We start from the raw sequence: 27585 nt of genomic DNA, 5'->3' as shown, positions 1-27585 counted from the left end.
TCCTATTGAAACCAAACAGGAGTGGAGCTGTGGAGGTGCAAATTGAAATGGTGCTATAGTGTTGCCGCGATGATTACGTCCTTGGGCCTACTTTGACGTGCACATTGCTTGACAACCCATTGATTCTATTCAGTTGTCTCCGTAGGAATGATACAAATTGGAGTTTTGCTGTGGAGATTAGGGGGCTGTTTGGTTGCTGCCCTCGCCTAGAGATGGTTTCTCAAACAGGTCGATCTGGTCGCAAGCGACCAAAATCCAACGCCTGAGAATGATGTCTGCCTTAGACGCAAATATGAGGGTAGCAAGCAAACAACCCCTAGGTTTTTAGCAGGGGTGTCTTCAAGCTTAGCAAAATATGTCTATGGAGTTCGTCATTGAATCTTAAGAACTTGAGCTCAACCTGAATAACAAACCCCGTATCGATACTACTGTTAGAAGTAAAAAAAAAAAAGGAGAAATGCACCTAAATCTAGTTTTTATAATCGGTGAAGAATTTGAATGGTGGTGAAGGAATTATTGCCTTCTTGGATCGACATGCAAGGTTGGGGAGGAGCTAAGCCTGTAAATCTTGATACCTAGAACCTTGCTAGTTGAAGCTTTCATCCATCAACACCACCCAACTCTAACGTCTTCAACCACCACCGCTTCTGTCTACTCCGACATCCGTGGAACCTCTCCATCAAAACACCAATTTAGAAATAACCAGACCTACAAAGAATGGTATGTGTACAAAATAGCCAACCTAACACCACTACGCTAGTTCGAGGAGGTAGTTGGACCCCTCCTCAAACCCTTGGTAGTGGCAAACCACTGGAATCGAAGGGGGAAGAGGGGCCATGAGGAGGAGCCATTAAGGATATATTGTAGTAGAAGAAGAGGGGAAACTTTATCTTCCATGCCCCTATCACGCTCAATCAGAATAAAATGAAATCGATAATAATGGATCGATCTTGGGCGTTACGTATGCGTGCGTTTGAGCGATCTGCATATCATTTTCTTGGTAAGTTAACTTACATACTTCTCTAAAAAATATATTCAAATGCAATCTAATAAACATCTCTCTAAATAATGCCTGAATAAACATGAATGCACAAATACTAACCAGAAGGTGCAAAAAAAAATATATGTGGTGATACAATATCCTGTTCCATCAAGTGAAACCCTTTTGAGCTCATCAAGAACAGTGGCATATTCCCAGGCATACACCCACTAGCCCCCAGCGTCTGTGACGTGCATGATCTTAATTAATTGGAGGATTTGGCCCACAAAACCTCTAGCTTACCTAAAAGTATTTTGGTCCACTAAATCCAATTAATGCCCACATCGTAATTGATCAGGTCTCTCAAGCAACGGAATGGGATAGTACTCCTTTTTGGATTCTTGCTCTCTTTCTTTAACCAACATAAGTACTAATATTATTTTTTCATGTCGACTTGATGCAGAGCTCATGCAATGAGGAAACTAAGTATGAAAAGTATCAAGATGTTCTAAAATAAAAAGATTTATAGTCACAAAATAATTTTTTTGAGAGAACGTAATACAACGCACGCACACTCTACCCCTATGAGCACCTCCGAAGCAGGGACGACGCCAACCCCTGAAAGCACAAAGCCGTTGGGACGACGCCAACCCCTGAAAGCACAAAGCCGTTAGAAAATCTGAGTCGAACCAGGACCTTAGGTGCTACTAAGACCCTTATAACCCCTAGGCTACAAGCCCTTTTACTATAGTTAGAAAATAATTGAGAAGCCTAAGGACAATGGTGTGACATCGGTGTTCTGAAAAATGATGTTAATATATCACTAAACAGTAATATACAATTTAATACCATGGATGTATAAAACATTATGAATTGTAAAGAATCAAATTATTACTCGTATGAATATTGTAGACAATTAACTAGGAAACCCAGCTACTATGCACACATTTACAATTTATCGCTAGTTTTTTTTTTATATATTTTGCAACCTACCACTTGAATGACAGTTCTAATATCACTTTTATAATTTTTAATAGTAGTTTTGTAATAGCAATTTAAACCAGCGAACGATTTACAATCACCCCTATTGTGTACTATGTGAATAATATGACCCCTATTGTGTACTATGTGAATATGACGCAAAAAGTTATAAACATGTCCTTTAAACCACTGGCTAAAGCAATTTATATTTAGAATTCTAGGGAGTACATAGTATTAGGTTGTAACTAAATATATATAAGATGAACTTGGATAAACATTTGTAAAAAATCATAGGTGCTAGCTACGTTGGATGCATGTCAAGAAGTGAAGAAGATGGTGTTATCTGTCTCAGTTTTATCTCCTTTCTGAAAAGATCGGTAGCATGAATTGGTTTTATGCGCCTGGCTTTTGCAAAGGTCCGTTTTGCATTCTGTGTGCGCCGGCCACACGAATCGACATTGTTGGCTAACAAATGATGGTAGATTCATCTACAATTTGCTGCTATTTTTTCTATGACTTCAGATCCATTCTCTGTGTTTTAACTTGCTCTAAATGATAATTATAAATAAATTGAGAAAGACAGAGGGAGAGTTGAGTCAGTCTCGACGATCGATCTAAATGAATATATGCTTTTAATTTTAATTAATATAGACAGCGAATGATAAATTTGTTATCATCTAATCTAAAGAGTGACAAATAGTTAAATGTCGCTCAAACAGACGAAGAACAAAATGTAAATACCTGATCTAAGGAAAATCGTATTGAAAACATAGTAATATGTGCATAACTGAAAATGCAACTGTGCACACATAGTAGTATTTATGGACATATATTAAAAATTTAAAGATGGGTCTAGGTAAAGTCATGCACTCCGCTATCACATATCATCAGTGCTTTCTCCGATTAATGTACCCTTGATGAGATGTCAATTTCATATATATGGATTGGTGATCTCACCTAGCAAAATTAAGGCAAAAAATGATCTTTGTGAGCCCCATATATATATATGCTTTCAATGCTTTCTTGAGGTTCCACTGGAAAGGTATATGTTTATCATTTAGCATTATATATATTGCATCACATTAGTTTTCTGTCATCCTTAAGATGACACTAATTTTAGGTATATTTTCTAATGTAAAAGATTGGTACATCTAGATACTAGGTACCTTGAGATATTGACATTTTACACTAAAAAGTTAATATTCCTATGTACTTTCTCAAGGACCATAAATCTCACCACATCACATACACATAGGGTAAAGTGAACAAAATAGAAAAAAAAAAGTTATCACACGATAATCTTTTAGACAATTGTGTTAACAATTAATTACAAAGTTTGTTTTTCATGCACACCGAAAATGTACATTTGGCTTCATCTACAAAAGAAGAAAATATATTATACACATGCCATTTTTTTCTCTCGTATTGTGCTTGTTGGCTTATAGTTTTAAGCGGAAACAAAACTTTAAGTTTTGAAATTAATTACACAATTAATTTTGTTTTTTTTCATCTTGGTCTATTTATTTCCAGAATTAGTTTTTAGTTGTTAATAATACAATTACAAAAGTTTTACTCCTAGTTTATTTTTAGTTGCCTATTTTATTTTTCTAAGGTTTACCACCCGTAGGTCAAACAATTAAAGCTAAAAAAACAACTAATACATGGTATATGTCCCTAGTTCCCTACCTGGCAGTTAGACTGTAAAATTCATCATTACCTCTGTTTTATAACGTAAGATAAATTCATGTACTTATTAATTACTCTAAACATATATATAAATAATATATTGATATTATAGATAAATCTAAACATAGCTAAAATATCTTATAACATAAAACAAAGATAAAATGGAAATAATAATTTGTCAAAAGATTTGAACAAATCTTGTTTTAATATATGATGATCGAGAACGCTGACTTAACTGTGCGCGGTCCTGAAGTGAAAGCGAACAGATTTTATAATGCATATATTTGCACTGTCGCAATCCAAATAGATTTTCTTTTTCTTTTTTTTTTGATTTTTGCTTTGGGTGGCATACATCGCAACCCTGGACCAATTAATTTTGCTAAATCCTCGCATATGTCGCCATTAGGCTCATTCAGAGTTCAGACTTGGTCAAGACTGTAGCTAGAGGGTCATTTCAGACTTGAATTAATAAAGATATTAATTAATGCTAGAGAAGGCAACCCATTGTGTCACATCTCACATGTTGATACATTTACCCTATTTTGTAGTCTCTCCAAAATATCATCTGTTATTATTTGAATGTACATGTCACTAAGACCATCCTTAATGTAAGTTTTATGGACACGATTACCTAGAGCGACATGTTATCTAAAAATATTTGAAACTAGGATAAAACACCCATCTCTCAATACATAGTTTCATCTATTGTTGTTTCCTAGGTTACATGTAAGACACAAGCTATACATACATGGTTTTATCCTCATAAAACGCATTTCATCTCTCTTTATTAATACGTCGTCACATCACCCAAAATATATATATATGACATCTTATTTATTACCTATAAAACTTTCACTGAGACTGACGTTTAGTGAGGCGTCCTTATGGGGAAAAAATCAAACAGTTTTGACTTGATCACTGAACGCCTGGTTGAAAATCCTGTTTTCTTAAGGAAAAAAAACTGACTATATAACCATGCTTGCAAGGAGTAGAAAAATAAACTTACGTGAAAATGCTCAATCTTACATGATATTTTAGTAGCCCCACATGTCATAGTGGGAGTAAGTGATGACATTCTATTGCTCGGTGTCAGAATAGCAGATTCGCTCTCACTGTCACCACTCTCTTCTAAAAGAATATATAAAATAAAATCCTACTATTTATATAGATTTTTTTTATTATACGCACTACTACGGACACATCCATGATAAACCCTTACATAATAGGAGTAATGCATAATCAAATTGTGCGAAACATTAAGAAAAAATGATAGCCATCTAATTGGATATCATCACTGTAGCATGGAAAAAAACTCCAAAGCTTGTGGCTCTGATTAGCTTGTATCAAGCTCAGTTCAGATCAACTCAAATGCATAGTTTTAACGAATCGAGTCAAACTAGCCTTTTTACCACGTGAGTTTAACGAGCCAATTCAATAGCATAAAAGATATGCTTAATTTTCTTAACCATATCCAAACTATTTGTACTGGGCAATTTCTTAGCCTTTATTATTATATTAATATATGATAAATGGTAATGTTAAAATTATAAAGTATTACCTCCAGTTTCATATTGCAAGACTTTCTAGACTTGTCTAAATTCATCTATTAATGAATGTATAATATATATATATATATATATATATATATATATTCATTAATATCCATCATATGAATCTAGACAAGGCTAAAAAATTTTATATTATGAAACACGGAGAGTATTAGATTAAAAAATTATATGAGTGAGATATAGCTTCTCAACGAGCTTAACGAGTCAAATAGTGAGCTGAGCCAAACCATGCTAGCCTTTTAACTCGTTAAAGCTCACCAATGGAGGCTCGCAGGCCAATCGTTATCTAATCCCTAATCATCGACCACCAATGCATGGAACTATATATGATTAACGTGCATAAGGCTCCTTTCCTTTAGCCAGATTATTTATCGGTTTTTTACACATATATTCCAAACCATTAAACGGTGCATTTTTTTTTTTAAAAATAAAGTTCGCTATTTCACATTTCTAAATTAAACTTTTAATTTCATAGTATTTAATCTCATCATGGACACCATTAATAACTAAAAAATAAATAATCTTCTATCTTTCGTTTACTTAAAAATAACAGACATGGAGCCGTGCTCGTCAGTGGAGTAGCGATGGATGGGTGCATACATGGCTGAACTATGTCCACGTATGCATGGTGATGCGTACTCTCTTCGTTCCAAAATAAACCAATTTTTTACTTTTTATCTATAATTTTTGACTCTTCGTCTTATTTAATTTTTTTACGATTGATATTTTTTTATTAGATGATAAATTATGAATAGTACTTTACTTGTGACTAATTTTTTTTCTAATTTTATAAAAAAAATTTAAATAATACGGATGATCAAATGTTGGACAGAAACCGAAGAATTATTTTTTTTTACGGAGGGCGATGCGATGCGCCCTGTTGGGCTTGGGCAGGCACGGTTTCTGTCCCTGCGTTTGTACCATCCCCTTCACTCACCCGTTGCTATCACCACTTCACGCAGCTGCACTAATATAATGCCACGCTAGCTGTTTCTGTTTGCTTTTGATATTTGGCTATATTTTAGTACGAAAAAAATATCATCGTTAATTAGAAGGCTAGTATCTCCGGAGCATCTTCAGCCGATACTCCATCTTATCATCTATTCTAAAAATAAAATATATAATGAGAAAAATATTGCTCTAACGGATATTCCATCACATCTTTCGAAAGATATGATTATCCATATTGAAAAGAGAAACATCCAAATATAAATGTTCATTCTTTTCTTCATATCTCAACATCCAATCACAAGAGAAGAGAGCAATAACAACACAAGAGGATATGGTTGTAAAATATTAATAATATATATAAATAACGTAATATGCATGTTTCTGTTGAAACAATAATATATACATATATATATATATATATATATAGGTGATATAATATGAATAAAGAATCTATTTTGAATTACTATCCAAATAGTAACCTGGATAATCACATCTAGACAAGTCATTGGGTATGCTTCTTATTAGCTTCGCATGGTGGGATAGAGCAGAGAACAAATATTCAGCAACAGATTAACAATTTGTTCATCCGTGTACTCATTTATAACTATTTAATGATTTGAGTCTATAAACAACATTTACGATAATATAGATGCTACAAAATTAATTGTAAAAATGAATCGCACCTTTTTCTCCGCTTAAAGTCATCCCAAAATCGTATTTGATCATTAATTATCTTATACGGCTGACACGTAAGCTAGGATACTTGAGTATTGAGAAAAGGGTAAAACAGCTAAACCTTGCGTTGACAAACTGCTCAATAAGTCGGCCAAATTTAAACTACACTTTTATTTATTTTGTTAACATCTTTCTTAAAATTAACCAGTTTTTCATCGGGATCACGAAACGGTTTTATGAACAAAGACTAAACTAGACTTTGAGAGGGGAGCAGATATATCTAGCAATAGCATCCGTCTTCCATATGGCTAGCTCATGTCCCATCAAATACATCCAATCTATTCAATAAAAGGAAAAGAGAAATATGGGCATATTACCATGCAAATCTAACCAAACATTTTTATACGACATTCCAAGTAATGGAGCCCTAACATATATTCCTACAGGAAACTTGGCATCAATCTCAATCAGCTAGCTACAACCAATCTTTTTATTTCTGTTTCTACTTATAAGATGAAATTTAAAGTTATTTTGGTTCTTTTAGCAAAAATTATTTTTTGGACTTGACTTTTTAGATCGCTAAGAATATATATATATATATATAGATAATTTATATTTATAAATTATGTTTCGTTTGCAGATATACCGGTTAATTGCTCCCTAAGGATGGATACATCGATCGACGTTGCGTCAAATCGTCCATTTTTCTCCATCAAAAGTTGAGTCCTGTCGATCCATGGATGGCGAGAGGTGTCCATTGGATGGATCACTGGTCCATGTTTTTGCAGCTAAGCTAGCAATAGTTGCACTTTTGTTTGGGGGGAGAGAAGACGTTGGTTTCATGGCAAATCCAGGACCAGCCATGGCCTCTTTTCTTGTCATCCATGGACGACCTAGGTGACCTTTTTTGAGCCTCACTCTTTCCTCCTAGATGCTCCATCAATTATGGAAAATGCTTATCCGGCCCAACAGTAAGTGTAGACGTGGCTCAAGACTCACTAACGAGGCAAAAAGCGGAAGGTTTAAACCCTTGGAGAGATTAATTTGTATGGTAGTCATTTTCTCCCTATGGCTATCTCATGGTACACATAAAATGTCTTGCGTGTTGATTATACCGTATTGGTAAATTAGTCATGTTATCTTTATCAATTGTATTTGTTTTGTGAAAATATTTAAACATAGGGCTTTGTTCAATCTATAGGTGGTTTAGTAATATTTATGTGGTTTTGTGAGAATATCCATGGTACATTTATAAAGATTTTTCTTTTTGCACTTGTTGCTGCCTTAAACTCCCGCCTGAGCTACTGTAATAAACTTGCTATCTTAATTTAGATGTCGTAATTTATGGACTATAATGTGTAATTCACGTGATAATCCCCATATAATAACTATACTAAAGTCGAACTCTCACTAGTTAGGATAAGTTATTATAGATAATGGGTGCTAAATGAAATTAAGTTTACGAAGATTATTTAGGACACAAGCGAATATATTTAATATTAATTAAAAATAATAAATTAATTGGTTTAAAACATTTTTAAAAAAACTGGTAGTGTCCTTTTTTTGAATAAAATACCTTAGGAGATTGAAAAGTGTGCTCATTATATTTCATAATAAGATAAAAACCTTAGTTAACATGTTAATCGATTTACAACCACTTAAAATATCCAGAATAACTCTGCCTAACAAATTAAGATTCGTCTCGCTGTTTCGAAGTGAGCCATAAAATTCGTTTTTTTATTTGTGCCCGACAACTCTTTCTAACATCCGATCAAACGTCTTATATAACGTCTGAAAATTTTCATTCCCCCACCTGTAAACAGCCCCCACTAAGAGCAAGTTCAATAATATAGCCAACTACTGGCTCCAATTCATCTATAGTCAATCTAATAGCCAACTCATACAATAGTTACCTATAAAACATCATTACATAGTCCCACATGTCATACACATATTTTGTCTTGGAGCCCGTGTGCAGCTGGCTACAAATTAATAGTCCACCTATATTTTCTCTCCCCTGTTATCTCTGTAAAATATGTTATAGCTAGCTTATAACCTACTATTGTACCTGCTCTAAACACCCCTTCTATGTCAGGGCGTCTTTAGTGTATATTTTTTTAGTAAGTGCTAATGATGGACATGTTATGAGGTGTTAGATTGATCAAGTGTGCTCTAATATTTAGATTCACGTAGCTTAGACTAAGGTGGGACCCACTAAGATAAAAAGACGTTATTGTTCTCACATTTATCCACCATGCAACATTAAATATTTAGCTAAAATATTTTTTAATCTTAGCACTAGTTATCTAAATAAGCAATAAATGCTTAGAAAATTTAGCTTAGCATCCTTTCTCCAATATATAATATTCATTCCATATATTCTTATGTATGCACCCTTTTTTGGCCAATACATTGGGACGGCTGCTCTCTTAGAATCCCGTTTCCGGTGGGGCATCATCTGACTAGCAAACCGAAGAGGCTAAAAAGGGTAAATAAAAGTACAGTGAAAATTATCCACAACTGGCACAGTACTCTCGATGGGACATCTCCCTTTGTGAACCGGACAACGTACCCCATCCATTGACGCGTGAAACTCAGAGTGCGCATGACATGTGGGTCCCATCTTGCGTACGGCCTACTTGTCAGTCTGTGAAGGTGCAGAGGTGTGAGTACATGGAGTTCGTGCAGATTTGCCTTGCCTATCTACGTCCTCGTAAATTGAGCGCTAGTACCCTTTACCCTACGCTGAAAATAAAGGGCTCCCTTTTTGCATAAAAGTCTGCAAAATATTTATATTGCATTGTTATTTTAGAGCCAAGAAAACTTTGCCTTTGTATGTGCAGTAATTTTGTTGGAGTTAATTAGATTCTACCTCTAATTGGAAAAAAAATACCCTTATATCTAGTTCATTTTTCTATTTTACAATCATAGGCCAAGATACCATGGCATTTATATTGGTCTACCTTCTGTGCGTGAAAAAACATTGTGATCTTTTGGTTTTTTCACGAAAAAGTGAACAGAATATTTGCAAGCAAATATTAATTTATAAATTAAAATTTTATAAATATGTTCTTAGCGATCTAAAAAAGAATGCAAAATAAAATAGAATGTAAAAAACCTTAAAATTAAATTCAAATTTAAGGTTGAAAAATTAAATTTTGGATTATAAGCATAAACAACAATGAAAAGACGAAGATGAAAGTGTCATTTTCGCTTCTTATGCAATCCAGACAATATACGAAAAAATACATTAAAACTTAATTTCTTGAAGGTTTATTTTCTAATAGACTAGTTTCTTAACTAGATATTTTACAAGACTTTTATTTACCGTATCATAAAAGATTATTTTAAACATAACTCAGGATTATTCACAAACCATAAAAGTATTTTTGAGCACAAAGGTATTTTCACCTATGCCAAAAGTTAAGCAAGACCCTAAGGCCCATTAATTTGATTTGTAGGAAAAAAAACATACAAAACTTGAAAGATGTTAATCCTATAGAAAAGTTCCTGACCTTTGAAATAAATGGCCAAACCATATTATTTCTTTCTTTGAAATTCCTTGTGGAATGGACAATGCTATAGAGATTTTACATGAGAATAAACAAAAAAAAAATTCAACATTGACGGTTTTCTTCTTTCTATAACTCTGAATTCTTGCATTTCTTATGTGTCCTGTCCACCAAATAACAGCCTTTTAGCTATCCTACATTTTAAATTTTAACAGCAATTCAATGGGCATGACATTCTATTCCTATAGTTTTCTATTATTAACTATCCTACGTTTCAAAGAGATCTAAAAATCACTTAAAATCTCATGTATTTTAAAACATTCAGAATTTAAATATTACCAATCCTTTCCAGTGAGGCAGTGACCACCGGCCATGAGCTTTCCTGCAAGCATTTTGGGCATGGATGAAAATAAACAAAAAAGGATGGCCTAATTTTGATGAACTACACTTTTAAATAACGCCCCCTTGGATTCTTGCGTCCATCGGGGAGCGGCATAATCTCCTTCTGCTACCTCTGCTCGCTCTCTCTCCCTCTCCCTCCACAGCACACAGAGAGTCAGCAGAGCAGAGCAGACAGCGATATCCACAGCCTTGTTCTTGCTGTTCTCACTAATAATCAATTTACCAATCCATCTCCCCATCTTTTCTTGAGTTTTGATTCTTTTTTGTTTGGTTTGGTTTGGTTTGGTTTTGTTTTTTATGCAACAAAGAAGATGTGTTGCGTAGTTGCAAGATGTTGCCTCCTCTTGACCTGGAATTGATGGTAAAGATTTGATATTTGTCAGTCTTGTTTGCTTGATCTTTTCGGAGTTCAGTTGGTTTGTGTTTTCTGAACATTTATTTGATCTGATCGTTTCTGAATCTTTTGCTCATTGGCATCATCATCACCAAAACACCAGCTTTTAATTGCTGGGAAAACACATTAATTTGCAGGAGATTAGATTAAGATCACGGTTTAAGATTAGGCTAAAATTTGCTGGGATTCTTGTGTGCAATGCTGAAGAAGAGGTGTGATCCGGTCGCTCACTCGCCTTTGAGCAGCGAGCTCACCAGGCACGGCAATGGCGGGAGGCCATCCTCCCCTCTGCTTCTCTCGCCGAGGTCGCCGTCACTGCAAGGCTTCTCTCCGAGGGGTTTCTTCTCCGTGGACGCCTCCCTCAGCCCCACCGCCATGGCTGAGCATGCCAAGAGCGTTCCTTGCGGAAGCCCAAGAAACCCTCTGAGCCGTTCGTGCGGCGGCGGTCCGGTGGCCGGGCTCGCCGGCGTTCTTGTCGATGGCGAGGCCGAGAAGGGGTGCTGCGGGAGCGGCAGGGTGCTGCTCGGGATGCGGCTCAGGGTGCAGCTGCCTCCCGAGAAGGGGCTCGGCGTCGGCGCCGGCGGCGAGCTGCCGCCGGCCCCGAGCTCGCCGATCGAGTTCGGCGTGAAGAACCGCGACGCGCAGCTGGCGCTGCTCTCGCCGGTGCAGCGGTCGCCGCTGTCGTCGGCGGCGAGGGCGGCGCGGAGCGAGGTGGAGGAGCTCGCCGAGGACTACACCTGCGTCATCGCCCGGGGGCCCAACCCCAAGATGACCCACATATTCGATGACCGCGTCGTCGAGAGCTGCGGCGCCGGCTCCGGAGACGGCGGCGCCGGCGATGCTTGCCGCCTCTTGGCCTCTTGCTACGGGTGCAAGAAGAGCAAGGGTGCACTCTTCCTGCAACATAGGTAAAAATCTTGAAAAAAAAAACTCTGAATTTTGATGATCCACTCATCCAGATTTCATTATTGTCAGTAATCCAACAATAATTAAATTCACTTAATAATCTTAATATTTGATAGTATGTGTCAAGATTTGTAGGAGTGGTTCATACTTCATAGCTCAAATGAATACTAGTTCATTTAGTCAGCACTGAGTGCATTGTTAGTTGCAGTTTGTGACTAGTGGTTTTTTAGGAGACTTAGATTGATTACTCCCATGAAACAACTGTTCAGAGATAATGGAAATGCTTTTAAGTACTACTGGAACTAGATAAGATCATGGTCATACTTTATTGTCAACCTACTTAGTGTAAAGCGACGTCTTTGGCTGCAATTGTGGTGCTCTTTGGTCTATTGTCAGCCACTCCAATAAGATTTCATTTTTATTTCATCTGGATGAAAGCTACCACTACTACTGCTACATGGTTTATGTAAATAGTTTAGGCACAGCTTGTAAACTATTTGATGCTGCATTGCTGTCAGTGTGAGCCAATGAGTGACATCAATTGATCTCAGGTTGCAGAAATTTGGAGAAATTTGATTAAATACTGGCTCTTTTATTGTGGTCCTTGGCTCAACATTGATAGGCAAGACTGTAGATCTGGGGTCCCCAATCTTTGTCATTTGTCAGTCTTTAGTTGCCGGCCCTGAATTTTTTTCCATGAACTGTGACGTCTCCTTCTCCTAGAGTTCAGGATGCTCTGCTCTGGTGAGAATGAGATGGATCATAGATATGTATTGCCTTCCGCGGTTTGCGCAAATTATTGAGTTCTTGGATGCATTGGTGTCCAATCAGTTGTTTTCTTCTGAACTTTCTTCCATTGAGTGTTGTGATGATAGTGATTTTTTTACAACTGATCGGCATGTAGTACATATCTGATTGAATCATAATATTGTCATGTGTCCATTAGGACAAAGGCATACTGGCATTATCACATTGAACAAAGTTTTGCACTGTTGTTTATCACATCATGATAACCATTTACTGATTCACCCTTGTTTGGTTTTCAGAGATGAGAAGGTATTCAGCAGCAGCCAATGCCGCTACCGCGAAGTGCTTTTCGATAAAAGGATCGACGAAGCATCAGATGTGTCATTCAAAATGAAGCATTGAATCTTTTCCGGCCTAAATTTTGGCAACTACCTGCTTATGAGTGAGATTAGTATTATTCTACCTAAATTCTTTTGGTCTGAAGGATGCATGTGTTGTATGGTTTTTAAAGAAAAAAAAAGGTAGCAGGGTTTGGAGAACCCTACTTTTGCTGTAATCAGAAGTCCGGAACTGCTGATCATGAGCAATATTTGAGCAGTCTTCCTGCTGCTTAGATTTATTCGTTGATCCTGTGTTGAGCAATCCTCTTGTTTCTCCATTAAAGCACAACAAAAGTTCTTTTGTGGAGTGCAATATCCAATTATCCATAACCATCACAGCAACTGGAGCATTGTAACCCATGGAATTTCAGGGAGGTCAACAAGGGGCTTCATCGTTTCACAGTTACAACTGCTTATAAGTCAAAATTTGAATTTTAGAACTTAATTTTGAACTTGAATTTGTGATTTTTTCATCATGGTTTCTTTTACACATTAAGTTTTTGAGTCGCTATGGACACGTATATAAAAGTTTTAGGTGTAAATTATTTTTCGTTTGCAAAAATGCATTTTCGCTTATTCTTCCAAAAAACGAAACGATGGGAGCTAAGGTCTCTCCCTTCTGGAAGTTCCTCCTTGTTGGAATTTGACAGTGAAATCCCTGGTATTGGTGTTTTCCGGTTGTATTTGCATCTCAGGATGTGTTACTGTGTAAGCAATGTTAGGATTTGATGGTCAGAAAAAAGATGTATTTACTTCAAATTTGCAATGTATCCCTGATCATATTGTCTGTCAACTGTCTTACTGTGGTCCATGCAAAATGATCAAAACCTCAGTGATCACAAGTACCTAGTGTACCTACTAGTTAGATAACTTTGATGTGTTTGTAGTAAGCATAACTTTTTGTTTGGGGAAATGGAGAAGATTTGAAGCACAAAGATATAAGAAACAGTGCATCTTCATGGCAAGTTCTGAAAATGGTTCAGCACCACATATACAGGACCCCATTCTACAGGCTACTGGTTGTCTTCATCCATCCCACCAAAATTCTGAATACTGAAAAATACTCAGCTACATCCTTGTACCCATTTCCTAATCTTGCCAAGTAAAATGGCAATCACAAGTGCGAACTTCACTTCAGCAGATATGTTTTATGTTATATTATTCATCTCTGCTAATGTCTTTGTCCACATTAGCAGCATAATTAAAATTAGCTGGAACAATGGTGCACAGCAGCATACATATCCAAAGACTTAAATCGTGTGCATGAATTTTGATCCCTAGCAGAAGAGAGTTCCATCAGAGCATGTTTTCATTGCCAATTGGAAGCAATTTTGATCCCTAACATAAGAGAGTTCATCAGAACATGTTTTCATTACCGATTGGAAGCAGCCATTGAAAGCATTCAGTTCACCAGAACAATTCAGAAGATGATATCAGAACAGAAAGCTAGGAGAAGAACAAAAGATGATGATCAATCCACAGAGCTTATCAGTTATCACCCTAACCCAACAACACATCCCACACAAACCAAGAACAGATATGATACTGCACGAGGATTAAATGATCGAGACGAGTGAGGAATCAACCATTTGCTCATACGCTCATTGCTTTATTTCGCTTCATCTGATCGAGCCTAGCGTGCACAGCCACTGAGCAACCATTTCATTTATTCAGAGATCGAAAATAGTAGCAGCAAAAAAAGAAAAGAAAAAGGGAGTTGCTTTGGCGTGATTTGGGGGAGACGGCGGCGAGAGCTCTAGCTAGGAGTCAACCTGCGCGGCGGCGGGGTGGCGGCGGAGCAGGAGGAGCGGAAGGCGTCGATGTGCTCCTGGCACTTGGAGCGGTCGCCCTTGTTCTCCGCCAGGCACTTGCGCAGCGCCTCCACGTCGCAGGCCGCCGCCTTCTGCTTCGCCCCGTCCTTTCCTCCTCCTCCGCCGCCGCCGCCGCCTGTTCCGGCCTCCGCCGCCGCTGCCGCTTCCATGGGAGACTTGTGGTGCGGAACGGACGGATGAGGAGGGCGAGGTCGCCGGGAGGAGAGGCACGCCGCCGCCGCCGCCGCCCGGTTGAACGCGAAGTCGCCGGGGAGAATTTGTGCGAGAGTTTTTTTTTCTTTTTTATTTTTAACGTAAGATAACTCCTGAGAGATTGGGAACACTAAAATTGTTGCATTGGGATTTGTTTCAAAATAATTCTTCTCAAAATCTTTTCTGAGCCTTATCCTCACAGTACTCCTATTTACCGGTCAGATTGGGAACACCAAAAGATCTTTTTAGCAAGTTCAATAGTATAGCCAACTACTAACTCCAATTTATCTATAGCTAATCTAATAGTCAATGCATACAATAGTTAGCTACAAAACATCATGTAGGCCCCACATGTTATACACATATTTTGTCTTGGAGCCCGTGTGCAGCTGGCTATAAATTAGTAGCCCACATCTCTTCTCTCTCCCCTCTTATCTCTTTAAAATATGCTTATAGTTGGCTTATAGCCTGCTACTATACCTGCTCTTAAATTTAGATCATTTTTAGGTTATATTAGGATAAACGTAAAATTAAGAGCACATATTAGGTACTGTTGAAGATTGATTTCTCTAAAATAAGTTTTGGTGGTAGATATTGGACACCGTTGGATATGTCTAAGCCTTACGGGTGATCATTTGGTTTCTTCGTGGTACATTTACAAGTAAAAATAAATTTTAAATAATTTATATATATATATGTTTTTATCGATAAAAAACAAGGTTTAAGAAATAAACTATGAAAAACCAAAATAAACTTTAATTTAAGTTTGAAAATTTAAATTTTGGCTTATAAGCTTAAACAGAAATGAGAAGGGGTGTTATTATTTCGTTTGTACTTATAATTATACTTAAGTATAAGTCAAATATTAAATCTTCAATAATGTTATATAGTTTTTTTATCGTACTTTATTTTCAGTATTGACTTTTGGATTACTAATATGTATATAAAATTTTATTACAAATTATTTTTTTTCTAAATATTTCGTTGGCTTTTTTCCGAACTAGGACCCCTTTGAAATGTAGTGCTTTTACGTAAATTTAGGAGTAAATAAACAATTTATTTAAAAACACAATTGGGATTCTTGAATTCTGAAGAAGCTCTTGCCATTTTATCTGCATTTACTTCTGGTATTGTAAAATAATATAAATTTGATGATTTTTTTCCTAATTCCTATTAGAATTAGTGGTAATGTGTTCAACCGTCTTTAGTATATTTAGTGTAACGAGAAAAATCGATACACTATTTATAAATGTTCATATATTTAATGTATACCCCATCATCTTAATGCTCTTTACTTCGTATATCCTATTTATTGTGTGTCATTTTCAACGGAACTATTTATGGACAGTAAAGAAAAGTGTGATTTCTAAAAGGGTTAAATGCTTTGCACTATTTCAAATTTTGTCGCTCCGCGTAAAAGTTCAATATATGATGCTTTTAAATTTATTGTCGAGGCTCAAATATGTTATGCTTAGACTTTTTTTTGCCAGCCTTTTCTTAACATGTATGTTCTGAAGGTAGATCGAGAACACTAATGTTATAATACTTGCTTATCCACGATGGTTGTGCTTTGGAGGCCTAGGTGCAAAGCTAGGCTTTACGGTAGATCATGTTTTATCTTAGATTCATCCATGTATATAGTTTATATATGTGTCTAGATATATTAAGTATACGTATGAATCTAGATAAGATCAGAAAGTTTTATAACGTGGAGCGGAGTTAATATATGAATACGTTGTATAATGATAAAAGAGTGAAGGTAAGAAACCAAAGTTTATAATAGATCCCGACATACATTATCGAGAGCATGACTGTGTGAGATTTTTCTTTCTTTTTATTTCATTATTTCCTTTTTCATTGTGAGATATCCGAGACTAGAGTTAGCAACATGAATGGAATCCATTCAATGGCTACAGCATATAGGTCTGCAATGTCATGCATGAAAAATATAAAGAGGAAGGTTATAAAACAGATTTCATTTAGGCTTAAGTTTTTTTAGGCCGGCCCATTCTTTTCAGCATATACATTCCAAAGATAGATCGAGACGTTAATTTATAATATTTGGCTTATCAACGGTGACAGTGTGAAAAATCTATAGGTTTACTATAATTCTTCTTATATATACACACCCTATGAACAGCGCCGCCGCACAAGGGCAAGAAGGGCGAAGGTAAGAAATCAGGTTATGGGATAGATCTCGTTTTAAGGCTAATCGTGTAAGATCTCGATCCGCCGAGCGCGAAAAGCTATAAACAAGTAAGATCTTTTCTTTTTATCGAGATGAAAGTAAAATTTTATTTGTTTCATCTAAACATACCAGAAAATTGGATTTAGGATTCCGATTCAGTGAACTTAAGTAAAAGAGCCACCTTTTGTTTTTTTTTCTGTTGAGATGAAAGTATGATTCTATTTGCTTATTGAAATGCACCACAATATTTAGATATAGGATTTCAAACGAACCTGAAAAACTCAGAGTAGATTAGATCCATTTCTTTTTTTTTTTGAGATGGGAACATGATTTCATTTATTCTGTTGGAATTTACTAGAAAAATTCAGATTTAAGATTTCGATCAAGCGAAAGCAACATGTAAAATTTCGTCATTTAGATGAGATTTTCTTTTTTGTGAATATACTGCTCTGTTCGTTCGAAAACATATCTACCTTTCTATCTAAATTCATAGCTAACTATATTTTAGGCCATAGTGGTAGAAGATTTAAATTTAGAATTTCCTATCCAACAGCCACAAAAAACATTAGAAAACTTGAAATTTGGTTAAAATTTATATGAAAATTTAAAATTTAGCATTCCGATCCAATGAAAAAAAATCTCAACGAAAAGATATGTCCCTATCTTTTCACTTCTGCTTATAATTTTATATCAAGATTTGAGAATTTTAAGTTTAGAGTTAATTATAGACTTTTAATTATAATTTAGTTTTCAGACTTTGATTTTAGACGGAGGTATCTAAAAGTTTTATTCAAAAATTATTTGTTATTTACAAGTACTTGGTTTGACTTTTTCGATGTAAAAACCGTGTAAGCTTTATCGGCACGAAAGCAATACTATTTCATTTGCCTTTTGGGAATGCAGTAAAAAATTTGGAATTTACACTAGCACGCCAGGATTCATTCGTTTTGGAATGTAGTAAAAAAAAATTTGGATTTGCACTATCAACTATTGTTCCTCCATAAATAGGATGATGGAGAAGAAAAGCAAGAAGGGGAGAAGAGGAGGAGGAGAGGAGGGCAGCGGGAAGATGGCGCCGGTGAAGAAGTCCAAGAAGGGCAAGCGCAAGTCCAAGGACTCCGGCAAGCTCAAGATCGTCAAGTACGGCGGCGGCCCGCCGCCGCTCCCGCCGGAGCTCCGCGGCCTCGACACCGAGTGGTGGTACACCTTCCTCCACAAGCACGCCGAGTCAGGTATACCCCAATCCCCCTTCTCCAAAACCCCTCCTTTCCCACAGCTTCTTGAATCCTCCCTCGCCAACTTCTTGCTCCATTCCCTCTCGGATTTGGTCTGTTCTCCGCCAAGATTTAGCGTCGTTCTTGAGGAAAGGCAGGACTTTGGATAGGTTTTTGGTGTAGAGCTGTGAGATTGCGGCGTGGGGTGGATGAATCCTAGGTCTGGTCTTTGAGTTTCGATTTGTTGTTGATGGACAGGTTACAGTGCGCCTTCAGATGAGGGGGAGGCGTTCAGGTACTTCTTCAGGACGTCTCGGCGAACGTTCGACTACATCTGCTCCATCGTGAGGGAGGATTTGATCTCGCGGCCGCCGTCCGGGCTGATCAACATCGAGGGGAGGCTGCTCAGTGTGGAGAAGCAGGTGGCGATTGCCATGAGGAGGCTGGCGTCCGGCGATTCGCAGGTGTCGGTGGGTTCTGCCTTCGGTGTCGGGCAGTCTACCGTCTCGCAGGTGACCTGGAGGTTTATCGAGTCGATGGAGGAGAGGGCTCGGCATCATCTGGTGTGGCCAGGTCCAGAGAGAATGGAGGAGATCAAGGCTAAGTTTGAGCTGGAGTCTGGTCTGCCGAATTGTTGTGGCGCCGTCGATGCGACCCACATAATCATGACGCTTCCCGCTGTCGAGTCGTCTGAAGATTGGTGTGACCCAGCGAAGAACTACAGTATGTTCCTACAGGGGATTGTTGATGATGAGATGAGGTTTATTGATATTGTCACTGGTTGGCCTGGCAGCATGACATTTTCACGATTGCTGAAGTGCTCTGGGTTTTTCAAGCACTGCGAAGCTGGGACACGCTTGGATGGCCCTGTCATGGTTTCAGCAGAGATTGGCGAAATCAAGGAATACATTGTTGGTAACAATTGTTACCCTTTACTCCCATGGCTTATGACTCCATATGACGGGGAAAGTCTGTCGGCCGCAATGTCCAACTTTAATGCAAGGCAAAAGGTTGCAAGAATGCTTGGAACAAGAGCACTTTCACGACTGAAGGGCTCCTGGAGGATCTTAAACAAAGTCATGTGGAGGCCTGATAAGAATAAGTTGCCAAGTATAATTCTTGTCTGCTGTCTGCTTCACAATATAATTATAGACAGTGAAGATGAACTGCTTCCAGATCTTCAACTTCCAGATCATCATGATACTGGGTATACTGAAGAGAAATGTGAGCAAGTGGATTCTATTGGCATGACAATGAGAGACATCATTACAGGGTATCTTCAAAGCTAAGAAACTTCCCATTGAACTCAGCTAAGCTGACTGGCAGTTTTCTGGAGTTGCAAGAAGGCGTCTTTGTTCTTATGTTTTTCTCCTTGGTTCTTCTTGTTGTAATCAGACCTGCTGGTCTCAATTCAGTAAAGATTAGCAATTGAACAATTTAGTTAGAAAGTAGCTACCTCAGGATCAAACTACCCCTGTCCTTGAGTTGAGGAAAAACTGTTAATGTCTTCATGATGGCGACAATTCCCATCATTTTGAGGTACAAGTTATTTCAATGGTCAATTGCTTTAAAAGTTTAAATGAAAGAAATTGCCAAGGAGAGTAGTTTTGCAACTTATATTTTATAATAAAGGTTTATATCTGCATAATATATTAAAACTCACGGTGCCAAAATACCTGAGAAAGATACTAATTTACATATGACATGTTGAAAGAACTGTCTTGGATGTGCCACCACCTCATTTTCAGTTTATTACAAAGCCATGGTTTCTAAAATCATACGTCTGCTTTCACATTCCTGGCAGTATTTTATTGAATTGCTGATGATATCTGAGATTGATCGATGCTCATTCTGTTCCAATGATACTATTCTTTCCATTGATAAGATTATCTGGAATCTTGTTTATGTTGCTAGAGCTTTTTGTGCAATAAACCTACTTGAACAGAAGCATGCTTGCTATGTTTTCCCAGTGAAGTTTTAATTTGGTTCTTAAATAAGCTTGATTACAGGCAGAGAATATAAGTATTTGGTATCTATCAATTGATTACAAGTGTGGTAACACGAATCCCTGATCATAGCTTTGAATACTTACATTTCTTAAGTTGAATCACATTGGGCCTTTTGTGTGTGTGTGCGCTTTTTTTTTTGTTGGGGGGGGGGGGGGGGGGGGTGGTTGGTTAGAATTTTTAGTTGTAGAATCCAGAATATGAGCTTTTATAGATTCATATAAAAGCTGACGCAAAATAATTTGCTGTTTATACTTGACATTTGCTGGCTACAACTATCCTGTATTTGTGAAGGCCGTCTATGATTCTTTTTTTCCTTGGTAAATTGTATGCAACACTAGGTATTCAGCTCATCTGCTTGTTCTACTTTCTAGGTTCCTTTACCAGGGTAAAGCATTGCACGGCAAATATTGCTCGAATAGATCATTAGTACCATCCTATTGTTGTTATGTTTTCTTGTTGCTCTCTACTTGCAAATTCGCAAACCAAAAGCCAAATATGCACAACTACTATTTACTGTTTTGCATGATTTTGCATATGGTCCAATGACTGGTATCTCCTAATTTTTTTTTACTGTTGTGTTAGCTGGTTATTTTTTTTGTAGGTATCAATAGCAATTAGATTTGTTATTTTGCTTGTTGACTGCTGATTCCTAACAAAGAAAAGGGAGATAAGTCTAGTTCCATTATGTACTCACAAGTTTGCCTGGAGGTGAGTCTCCTGAATGTTGATGGTAATTGTGTATCCAACACTTCTCCAAATAAGAGTAGAAAGAAGCATGAGAGCTGTGACGGGAAAACAAAGTTGGAGTTGTTCATAGGGGAGAAAGGTTAACACAGGTGCTTCCATGAATGTGGGTCCATTTTATATCCTGATGTTGCACAACTGGTGGCAATGAGTGATGCCATTTTTGTTATGCCAATTTAAGCGAGTGGTGTTTAAGAATGCAATCAATATTATTGTGAAATATAGTAAAATATTATATTGAATTAATTTGTACAATTCTCTTAATTTCATCTACATTCTGACTCCAAGTGTGCCCTATGAATGCAAATTTCAGTTTAGCTAATAGAACTATTCTGATAGATACTGTAGATAATGGTTGTAACTAGAATGATTTCTAAGTATTCTTCAAAAATAGTGTGTGAATATTGGTTGTCTTCTGGTCTTCTACTTGCATATATCTTCTGCAGACTAATATTCAGGGATTTTAGGCAGGCTTACCTACAGTCACCCCTTTAGTGTAAATTATTGCAGGGTACAAACTGGGAAAATCTGGTTAAGCTATGTTCAATGTACTTGTCAGAACTCAGAAGGCATAACATTGAAAATGTCAGTCTTGAAATGAAGAAAGAAGAATCATACTGATTTAATAGAAGGTCACATAAGATCTAGCTGCCGCAAAGGTAACAGATAATTATAGCCATGGAAATATACTTGTGCAGTTCAGACAGAGAGCAAAGCACAAGTGGGAATAAGCACAGTGGCCATTAAACTCCCTGCTTTCTTTGAGTTTGTGGAGCTTGAGGTTGTGTTAGCCCCCGTGCTTCCTGCATCAAATTGGATTAATAAACCAGTCAGGTCAGTGTCTATGCACTTCCACCATCTTTTATCAATGATCATGGTACCTGTAACTGAATTTGGGTTTATTCATGACATTACCTGCAGGTGGTGGACTTGGTTCATCCTCGTTGACCTCTACCGGCTCATCGGCTAATGTTGGTGTGTCTGGTGCTGCAGGTGGAGTTGGTACGCCTGAAATCAATCGCCGATACGTTCTGGTCAATCTGCTGAGCGTAAGATCTACATGAACTGACCATCATCTGCATTTGATTCTGACATAGCATTACCTTTGCATTGGCCGATTGGTGGTGCCTGGACCTTGCAGGTACCAGGGAGCTCCATCGCCCTGGTGTGGTTAATGGCGATGCCGAAGGACGCGGCGCTGCCGTCCAGGACCATGCAGAGGCACCGGGGATCAGACTGGACGACGCCAGCGAGCGTGGTGCAGCAGGTGAACTCCGGGAGCAGCGATTTGCCGGAGATGTAGTCGAGGCACGGTGAGAGCGTCATCATCACGCTGGAGCAGCCATTGTTCTGTGACACGGTGCGCGAAGCCAGCATCACCACCACCATCACTGCCACCACCGGAGCTCGCGAGGCGCCGATCTCCATCTTTCTTGCAGCCATTGCCAGCTGCCGGGTCGACGACGGCGAGCAAATGCAGGTCAATCAAGAACTGGTGTATGTCTCATACAAAGGGAGAAGAAAAAAAGGGCTTTGATGGCATCAGGAGAGAATGGTTTGTGAGAACGCTGATGGAAGAGGAAGATCGCTGTATGCTGCAACCATGCGTTGCCGGAATTGCAGGAATGCTGTGCTGGGAAGGTGCATGATGTGGTTCTTCCTGGCCACACAGTTGTCTGGTCATGGTGCTGATGAACCTGGATGTCATCTGCTGCAGCACTCTATTTATGGAAATGGCTTGATGAATCTGTAGAAATTTAGGCTGTTACCTTTTTTTTCCCCCTCATGTTGTTTCCAGAATCAGCATTAGCATGTTCTCATGATATTTGAAAGGTAAACAGGCCAATTGCATTGTGGGACTTTTATCGTCAAGTGACTAGTTTTTCTTATTTATATTATAGATCAATTTTACAGTACAACAAAAAGTATCTCGAGGTATCAGTACCTCGTGGTACCAAATTGTTTCTGATTGTTAGATTTAATAGTACACATCCTACTCAATTAGATCCAATGATGAGAAATAATTTAGTATCTTAAGGTACCGATACCTCAAGATATTTTTTGTTGGATCGGAGCAAATCTCTATATTATACGTTTTAGTGACTATCATCATATGTATTTATTGAGCAACTTACATGCATGTTTATGCCTTTCTTTCCCTGGGTGAAACCAATACTGCCTCAGTCCTAAAATAAGTTCACTTTTATATATGAAATATAGACAACTTTTAAAATAAGCTTGCTTGTGTACGTGAATATGTATAAAAGCGAACTCATTTTGGGACGAAGGGCTGGAACAAAATTTTCTAGTGTAGTGAATCATACAAATATAGAATCGAGAAAATTATAATCTAGATAAGTATAGGAATATATGCAGGTAAACTAGGGGCGGTAAAAAGCCAAGTTTATTGGGTCTTTCGCAATCATACCTAACCCTTAAAATTTTTAGCTGAAAAGTCTATAAAATTTTAGCCTGCCTTATACCCTTAAATTATATTGATAAAAAAGTTAGAGCCATTACCACACCTAAGTTGAATCAGTACAAATTAAGGACAAACCAAATAAAAATGTTACAGCAAGGCTGCGAGTTCAGGTTATCTTGATTGATGTTAAAACAAAATCAGGTGACTGGTGAGATGGCAAAACTCATACACCTCTCGTCTTCAAAAGTTGAGGCCCCATTTGATTTAAAAGAAATTCATAAGAATTTTAGAGAATTTCATTACTATAAGAACTTCTTACAAAGCCCCTTGAATCAAAGGAATAAACCTATGAAATTCCTATAGAATACCTCTTCCCATATAAGTTTTGGAGGAAATTTAATAAGAGGTAGAACATCATGGAAAAAATTCTTTTGGGTCTTTTATCTCTCCTCAAATTCCTATGTTTTTTCTATAGTCCAATTAAATGGTCATTACTACGTTTTTCTATGTTTTGTAATTATCTGTTTTACACTTAGAGCCCATTTGGCACAACTCTAGCTCCCAACTCTAACTTATCTGGAGTCGGAGTTGTGCCAAACGGTACAGATTCTATTTTTTAGAGCGGAGCTGCTCCTAAAAAATGAACTACAGGGGTGAAGCTGGGTTTTTGCTGCTCCACAGCTCCACTCTACGCTAAAAGACCCACTACCCTTTGTTATTTTACTATAATTACTTGAATTTGCCACTCATTAGGACTATATATTATTACTAATCATTTATATTATATGTTAACTGTCATATATAATTTTTGTAACCATATAGTTGTGTTGTTCAAACTAAAAAATAATCGATATTTAATTATATGAAAAAGAAACATAATTAAATTATGGCTTAATCATGACTCCATATGACCCACAAGGGTATTATTGTCGATATACTCCGTATCCTCTTTTTTATAGTTCTGGAACAGACCAAGCTAGCCAAACAGTTTTGATCTACTCTCCAGCTCCCACAGAATCAGCTCTTACTGGATTTGAAGTTTGGAGCTAGGATCTGGAGTTCAGAGCTCTACCAAACGAGCCCTTACATTCATATCAGAATATTATGTTTTCTCTATTCTCTTGTTTTTTCATTCCCGTGATTCAACGGGTCCGAACGTTTTTAACCGAATATTGTTCCTAGGATATGCCTGCTAACTGTCACGTCACTGTTCTTGTTAGAGCATCACTGAATTGCTGTGTTGTTTTTGTTGTTAGGAACGCGAATATTAATCGATATTTGGAACACCTAATTAATATTCCGACAGTTATCATACGATCGAAGAGGAAGCATCTTGCCAACCCAAGTGCATGCATGCATGCATTCATTTCACTATCGATGTCACAAAATATATGCCCAATTGCTGACAATTATACCAACAAACTTATACCAATACACCAATTATTTGTTCAAAAATACCCCAACAGAAGTCGTATATATGCAAGCAGTCTTCCAGACTCATCTTTTCGCTTTGTTTATGTTTATAAGTTTAAATTTTGAACCTTAAATTTGAAGTTAATTTTAGGATTTTTTATCCTAGTTTATTTTTTAGCCTTGACTTTTATATCGCTAAGAATATATACATAAAAATTTTAAGTTTTATTTATATAATATTTTTTTCATTTGCAAATATGATGATGGGTATTTTTCTCTGAACAATCAACCCCTTTGTACACCTCACCAAGCCAAGACATTGATCATGTATGTATATATATCAAAGTGATTAGTTATCACCTGTCTTATCAAATTAAGGTGTCATTAGGAAGAGTTGGTCACCAACGACATGCCTAAGATTCCATCACTAACCCTATATAAACACACTTAAACACACAAGCTAATCAAACACCATCAAGAACTCAGCTTGACACTCTACAGGAGCAGGCTAAAGTTTGCAACTTTAATTAGTTGGTGGCAGCAATGGCGGGGCGCAATGCCATCGTTATCGCGGCCGTCGTCGCGGCCGCGCTGCTCGCCGGCGCCGAGGCGCAGGGCAGCACCGGCGGCGGGAGCTGCACGACGACGATCGTGAGCCTGGCGCCGTGCCTGGACTACATGCAGGGGAACGCGTCGAGGCCGACGCCGTCGTGCTGCACGGCGCTGTCGAGCGTCGTCAAGTCGAGGCCCGACTGCCTCTGCGTCGTGCTCGGCGGCGGCGCCTCCTCGCTCGGCGTCACCGTCAACAACACCCGCGCGCTCGAGCTTCCCGCCGCCTGCGGCGTCGCCACCCCGCCCCCCAGCGAGTGCAGCAGTGAGTACCACCATTCACTTCTTCTTCCATTGCTCCGGCGAACTTCGGAGATTCCGCCGCCGTGACCGATGACCGATCGACGACGTTGTGTCTTTTGCAGAAGTCGCTGCCCCGATTCCGTCTCCGGCGCCGGGCGCGGCGCCTCACGCGCCTCCTGCAGGGACGGGGTCGAAGGCGACGCCGACGACCCCGAGCTCCTCCGGCGAGAGCGTCGGCAAGGCTGCCTCCGCTGCGATCGTCATCGTCTCTGCCGTGTTCGCAATCATCCATGCTTGATCGAGCAGCAGCTTGATGGAGGAGTTTCATATTGTCATTGATTGATCTTGTGTGGCACGTGTCATTAATTTGTCTCATATTGTAATTTCATTGTGTTTCAAATTTCGATTATATTCGTTGTATGATATTACTTTTGAATAATGAGATATTGAAGTGTTTTGCATTTTGTGGGATGCTACATTCATTCCAAAATATAACTACATTTAGGATATAAATTGTATATAAGGATGTAAGCATTTATGAGTTGATTCCCATAATTCGTATCATTTCCATCATGCCATCACTAATCGGATGCTTGGAAAGGGAATTTAAGCAATACGGAATTCAAAATTTAACCACAAAAGTGAGAATAAAAAGAAATATTTCAATCTAACTTTAGTATTTAGTATTATAAACAACATAAAAATGCTTATATTTTAAAATTGAGTGAGTAATTCTTACAAGTCTAACCTATCTTACCATTCAAGTGGCCTGAACCCAAAGTGGATAGATCCAAGATTTGATTTTGTTTGCTAATTTAAATATGCAATCTAAGATTGATAACAATTAAAAAAAATAAGTTTCTTTGTGGATCTCCCTGTACTATCTGGAATCCATTTTCATTGGTCTCATATTGTTTTCTCCTCGTTCATGCACCATAATTAATTTGACCTTTTCAGATATCACAAGAGCTTTTAATTTTAAATGGGATAAAGTGGCTTCTAAAAATTCAGAAAGATATCATGTTCTTTAATTATGATTGACTTTGGGTTTCGACAAATTATTCCTTACAAACTTTGTTAGCATGCATTATTCAGTCATGGGGTTTATTTTTCACTAAAGGTTTATAATTTAGAATGTCTACTCGATAACCTTGAACTTTTTGTTTAAAAATTCAAAAAGAACTATGAACTTCAAAACAATATACTATTCGACACTAATATATCAAAATGTTCAGTTTATATTTATGAAATAGATTTCCATTTGAAATGAATGATTTGATTGACCTAGTTATACTTATAGAAATCATGAAAAAAGAGAGGGAAAATTGGCCAGGCAATCTCCTGAAATAGTGATATGGAGCCACAGTGGTGCAATGCAAGGGAAGTATGCTATGCATTAGAGAAGTACTAGAACAAACTGTCACAAGGATTTGGCATTGCAACTACAACTAAACAAACACAGCCATTGAAGACATTGAAAGCACCATTAAAGACTCAAATTGGACATTAATTCTTGTTTTGAGAAATGATTTGGAGAT

At 37.8% G+C, this 27585-nt stretch overlaps 4 protein-coding genes across 4 annotated transcripts; 3 read left to right on the top strand and 1 right to left on the bottom strand.

Annotated features, from left to right (window-relative positions):
* Window positions 1-10850: 10850 nt before the first annotated feature.
* On the top strand, window positions 10851-13561 carry LOC102702581 (protein MARD1-like). Its single transcript, XM_006658262.3, has 2 exons — window positions 10851-12056; window positions 13101-13561. Exons 1-2 carry the CDS (start codon window positions 11347-11349, stop codon window positions 13201-13203), a joined length of 813 nt encoding a protein of 270 aa, XP_006658325.2. The 5' UTR covers window positions 10851-11346; the 3' UTR covers window positions 13204-13561.
* Window positions 13562-17379: 3818 nt separating this feature from the next.
* Window positions 17380-20212, top strand: LOC102720254 (protein ANTAGONIST OF LIKE HETEROCHROMATIN PROTEIN 1). The gene is made up of 3 exons (XM_040526462.1): window positions 17380-17461; window positions 18402-18625; window positions 18866-20212. Exons 2-3 carry the CDS (start codon window positions 18403-18405, stop codon window positions 19894-19896), a joined length of 1254 nt encoding a protein of 417 aa, XP_040382396.1. The 5' UTR covers window positions 17380-17461; window position 18402; the 3' UTR covers window positions 19897-20212.
* Window positions 20213-21659: 1447 nt separating this feature from the next.
* On the bottom strand, window positions 21660-22978 carry LOC102702304 (non-specific lipid transfer protein GPI-anchored 5-like). The gene is made up of 3 exons (XM_006658261.3): window positions 22464-22978; window positions 22276-22368; window positions 21660-22163 (listed from the first exon to the last, which is right to left on the bottom strand). Exons 1-3 carry the CDS (start codon window positions 22801-22803, stop codon window positions 22060-22062), a joined length of 537 nt encoding a protein of 178 aa, XP_006658324.1. The 5' UTR covers window positions 22804-22978; the 3' UTR covers window positions 21660-22059.
* Window positions 22979-25738: 2760 nt separating this feature from the next.
* On the top strand, window positions 25739-26437 carry LOC102702025 (non-specific lipid transfer protein GPI-anchored 5-like). The gene is made up of 2 exons (XM_006658260.1): window positions 25739-26069; window positions 26170-26437. The coding sequence occupies exons 1-2, from the start codon at window positions 25739-25741 to the stop codon at window positions 26343-26345; spliced, it is 507 nt and encodes a 168-aa protein (XP_006658323.1). The 3' UTR covers window positions 26346-26437.
* Window positions 26438-27585: the final 1148 nt, after the last annotated feature.

This window comes from Oryza brachyantha, chromosome 7 (genome assembly GCF_000231095.2).
Source record: "Oryza brachyantha chromosome 7, ObraRS2, whole genome shotgun sequence".
NCBI lineage: Eukaryota > Viridiplantae > Streptophyta > Magnoliopsida > Poales > Poaceae > Oryza > Oryza brachyantha.
This window is presented reverse-complemented; position numbering and strand designations above follow the sequence as displayed.

Bases quoted from the DNA above. Each gene is read 5' to 3' on its own strand.
- LOC102702581 (XM_006658262.3), top strand. From the start codon at position 11,347: ATGCTGAAGAAGAGGTGTGATCCGGTCGCTCACTCGCCTTTGAGCAGC. The intron at 12,057-13,100 runs GTAAAAATCTTG...TTTGGTTTTCAG, and splicing joins GCACTCTTCCTGCAACATAG to AGATGAGAAGGTATTCAGCA.
- LOC102720254 (XM_040526462.1), top strand. From the start codon at position 18,403: ATGATGGAGAAGAAAAGCAAGAAGGGGAGAAGAGGAGGAGGAGAGGAG. The intron at 18,626-18,865 runs GTATACCCCAAT...GTTGATGGACAG, and splicing joins CCACAAGCACGCCGAGTCAG to GTTACAGTGCGCCTTCAGAT.
- LOC102702304 (XM_006658261.3), bottom strand. From the start codon at position 22,803: ATGGCTGCAAGAAAGATGGAGATCGGCGCCTCGCGAGCTCCGGTGGTG. The intron at 22,369-22,463 runs GTAATGCTATGT...GATTGATTTCAG, and splicing joins ACCAATCGGCCAATGCAAAG to GCGTACCAACTCCACCTGCA. The intron at 22,164-22,275 runs GTAATGTCATGA...AATTTGATGCAG, and splicing joins ACCAAGTCCACCACCTGCAG to GAAGCACGGGGGCTAACACA.
- LOC102702025 (XM_006658260.1), top strand. From the start codon at position 25,739: ATGGCGGGGCGCAATGCCATCGTTATCGCGGCCGTCGTCGCGGCCGCG. The intron at 26,070-26,169 runs GTGAGTACCACC...TGTCTTTTGCAG, and splicing joins GCCCCCCAGCGAGTGCAGCA to AAGTCGCTGCCCCGATTCCG.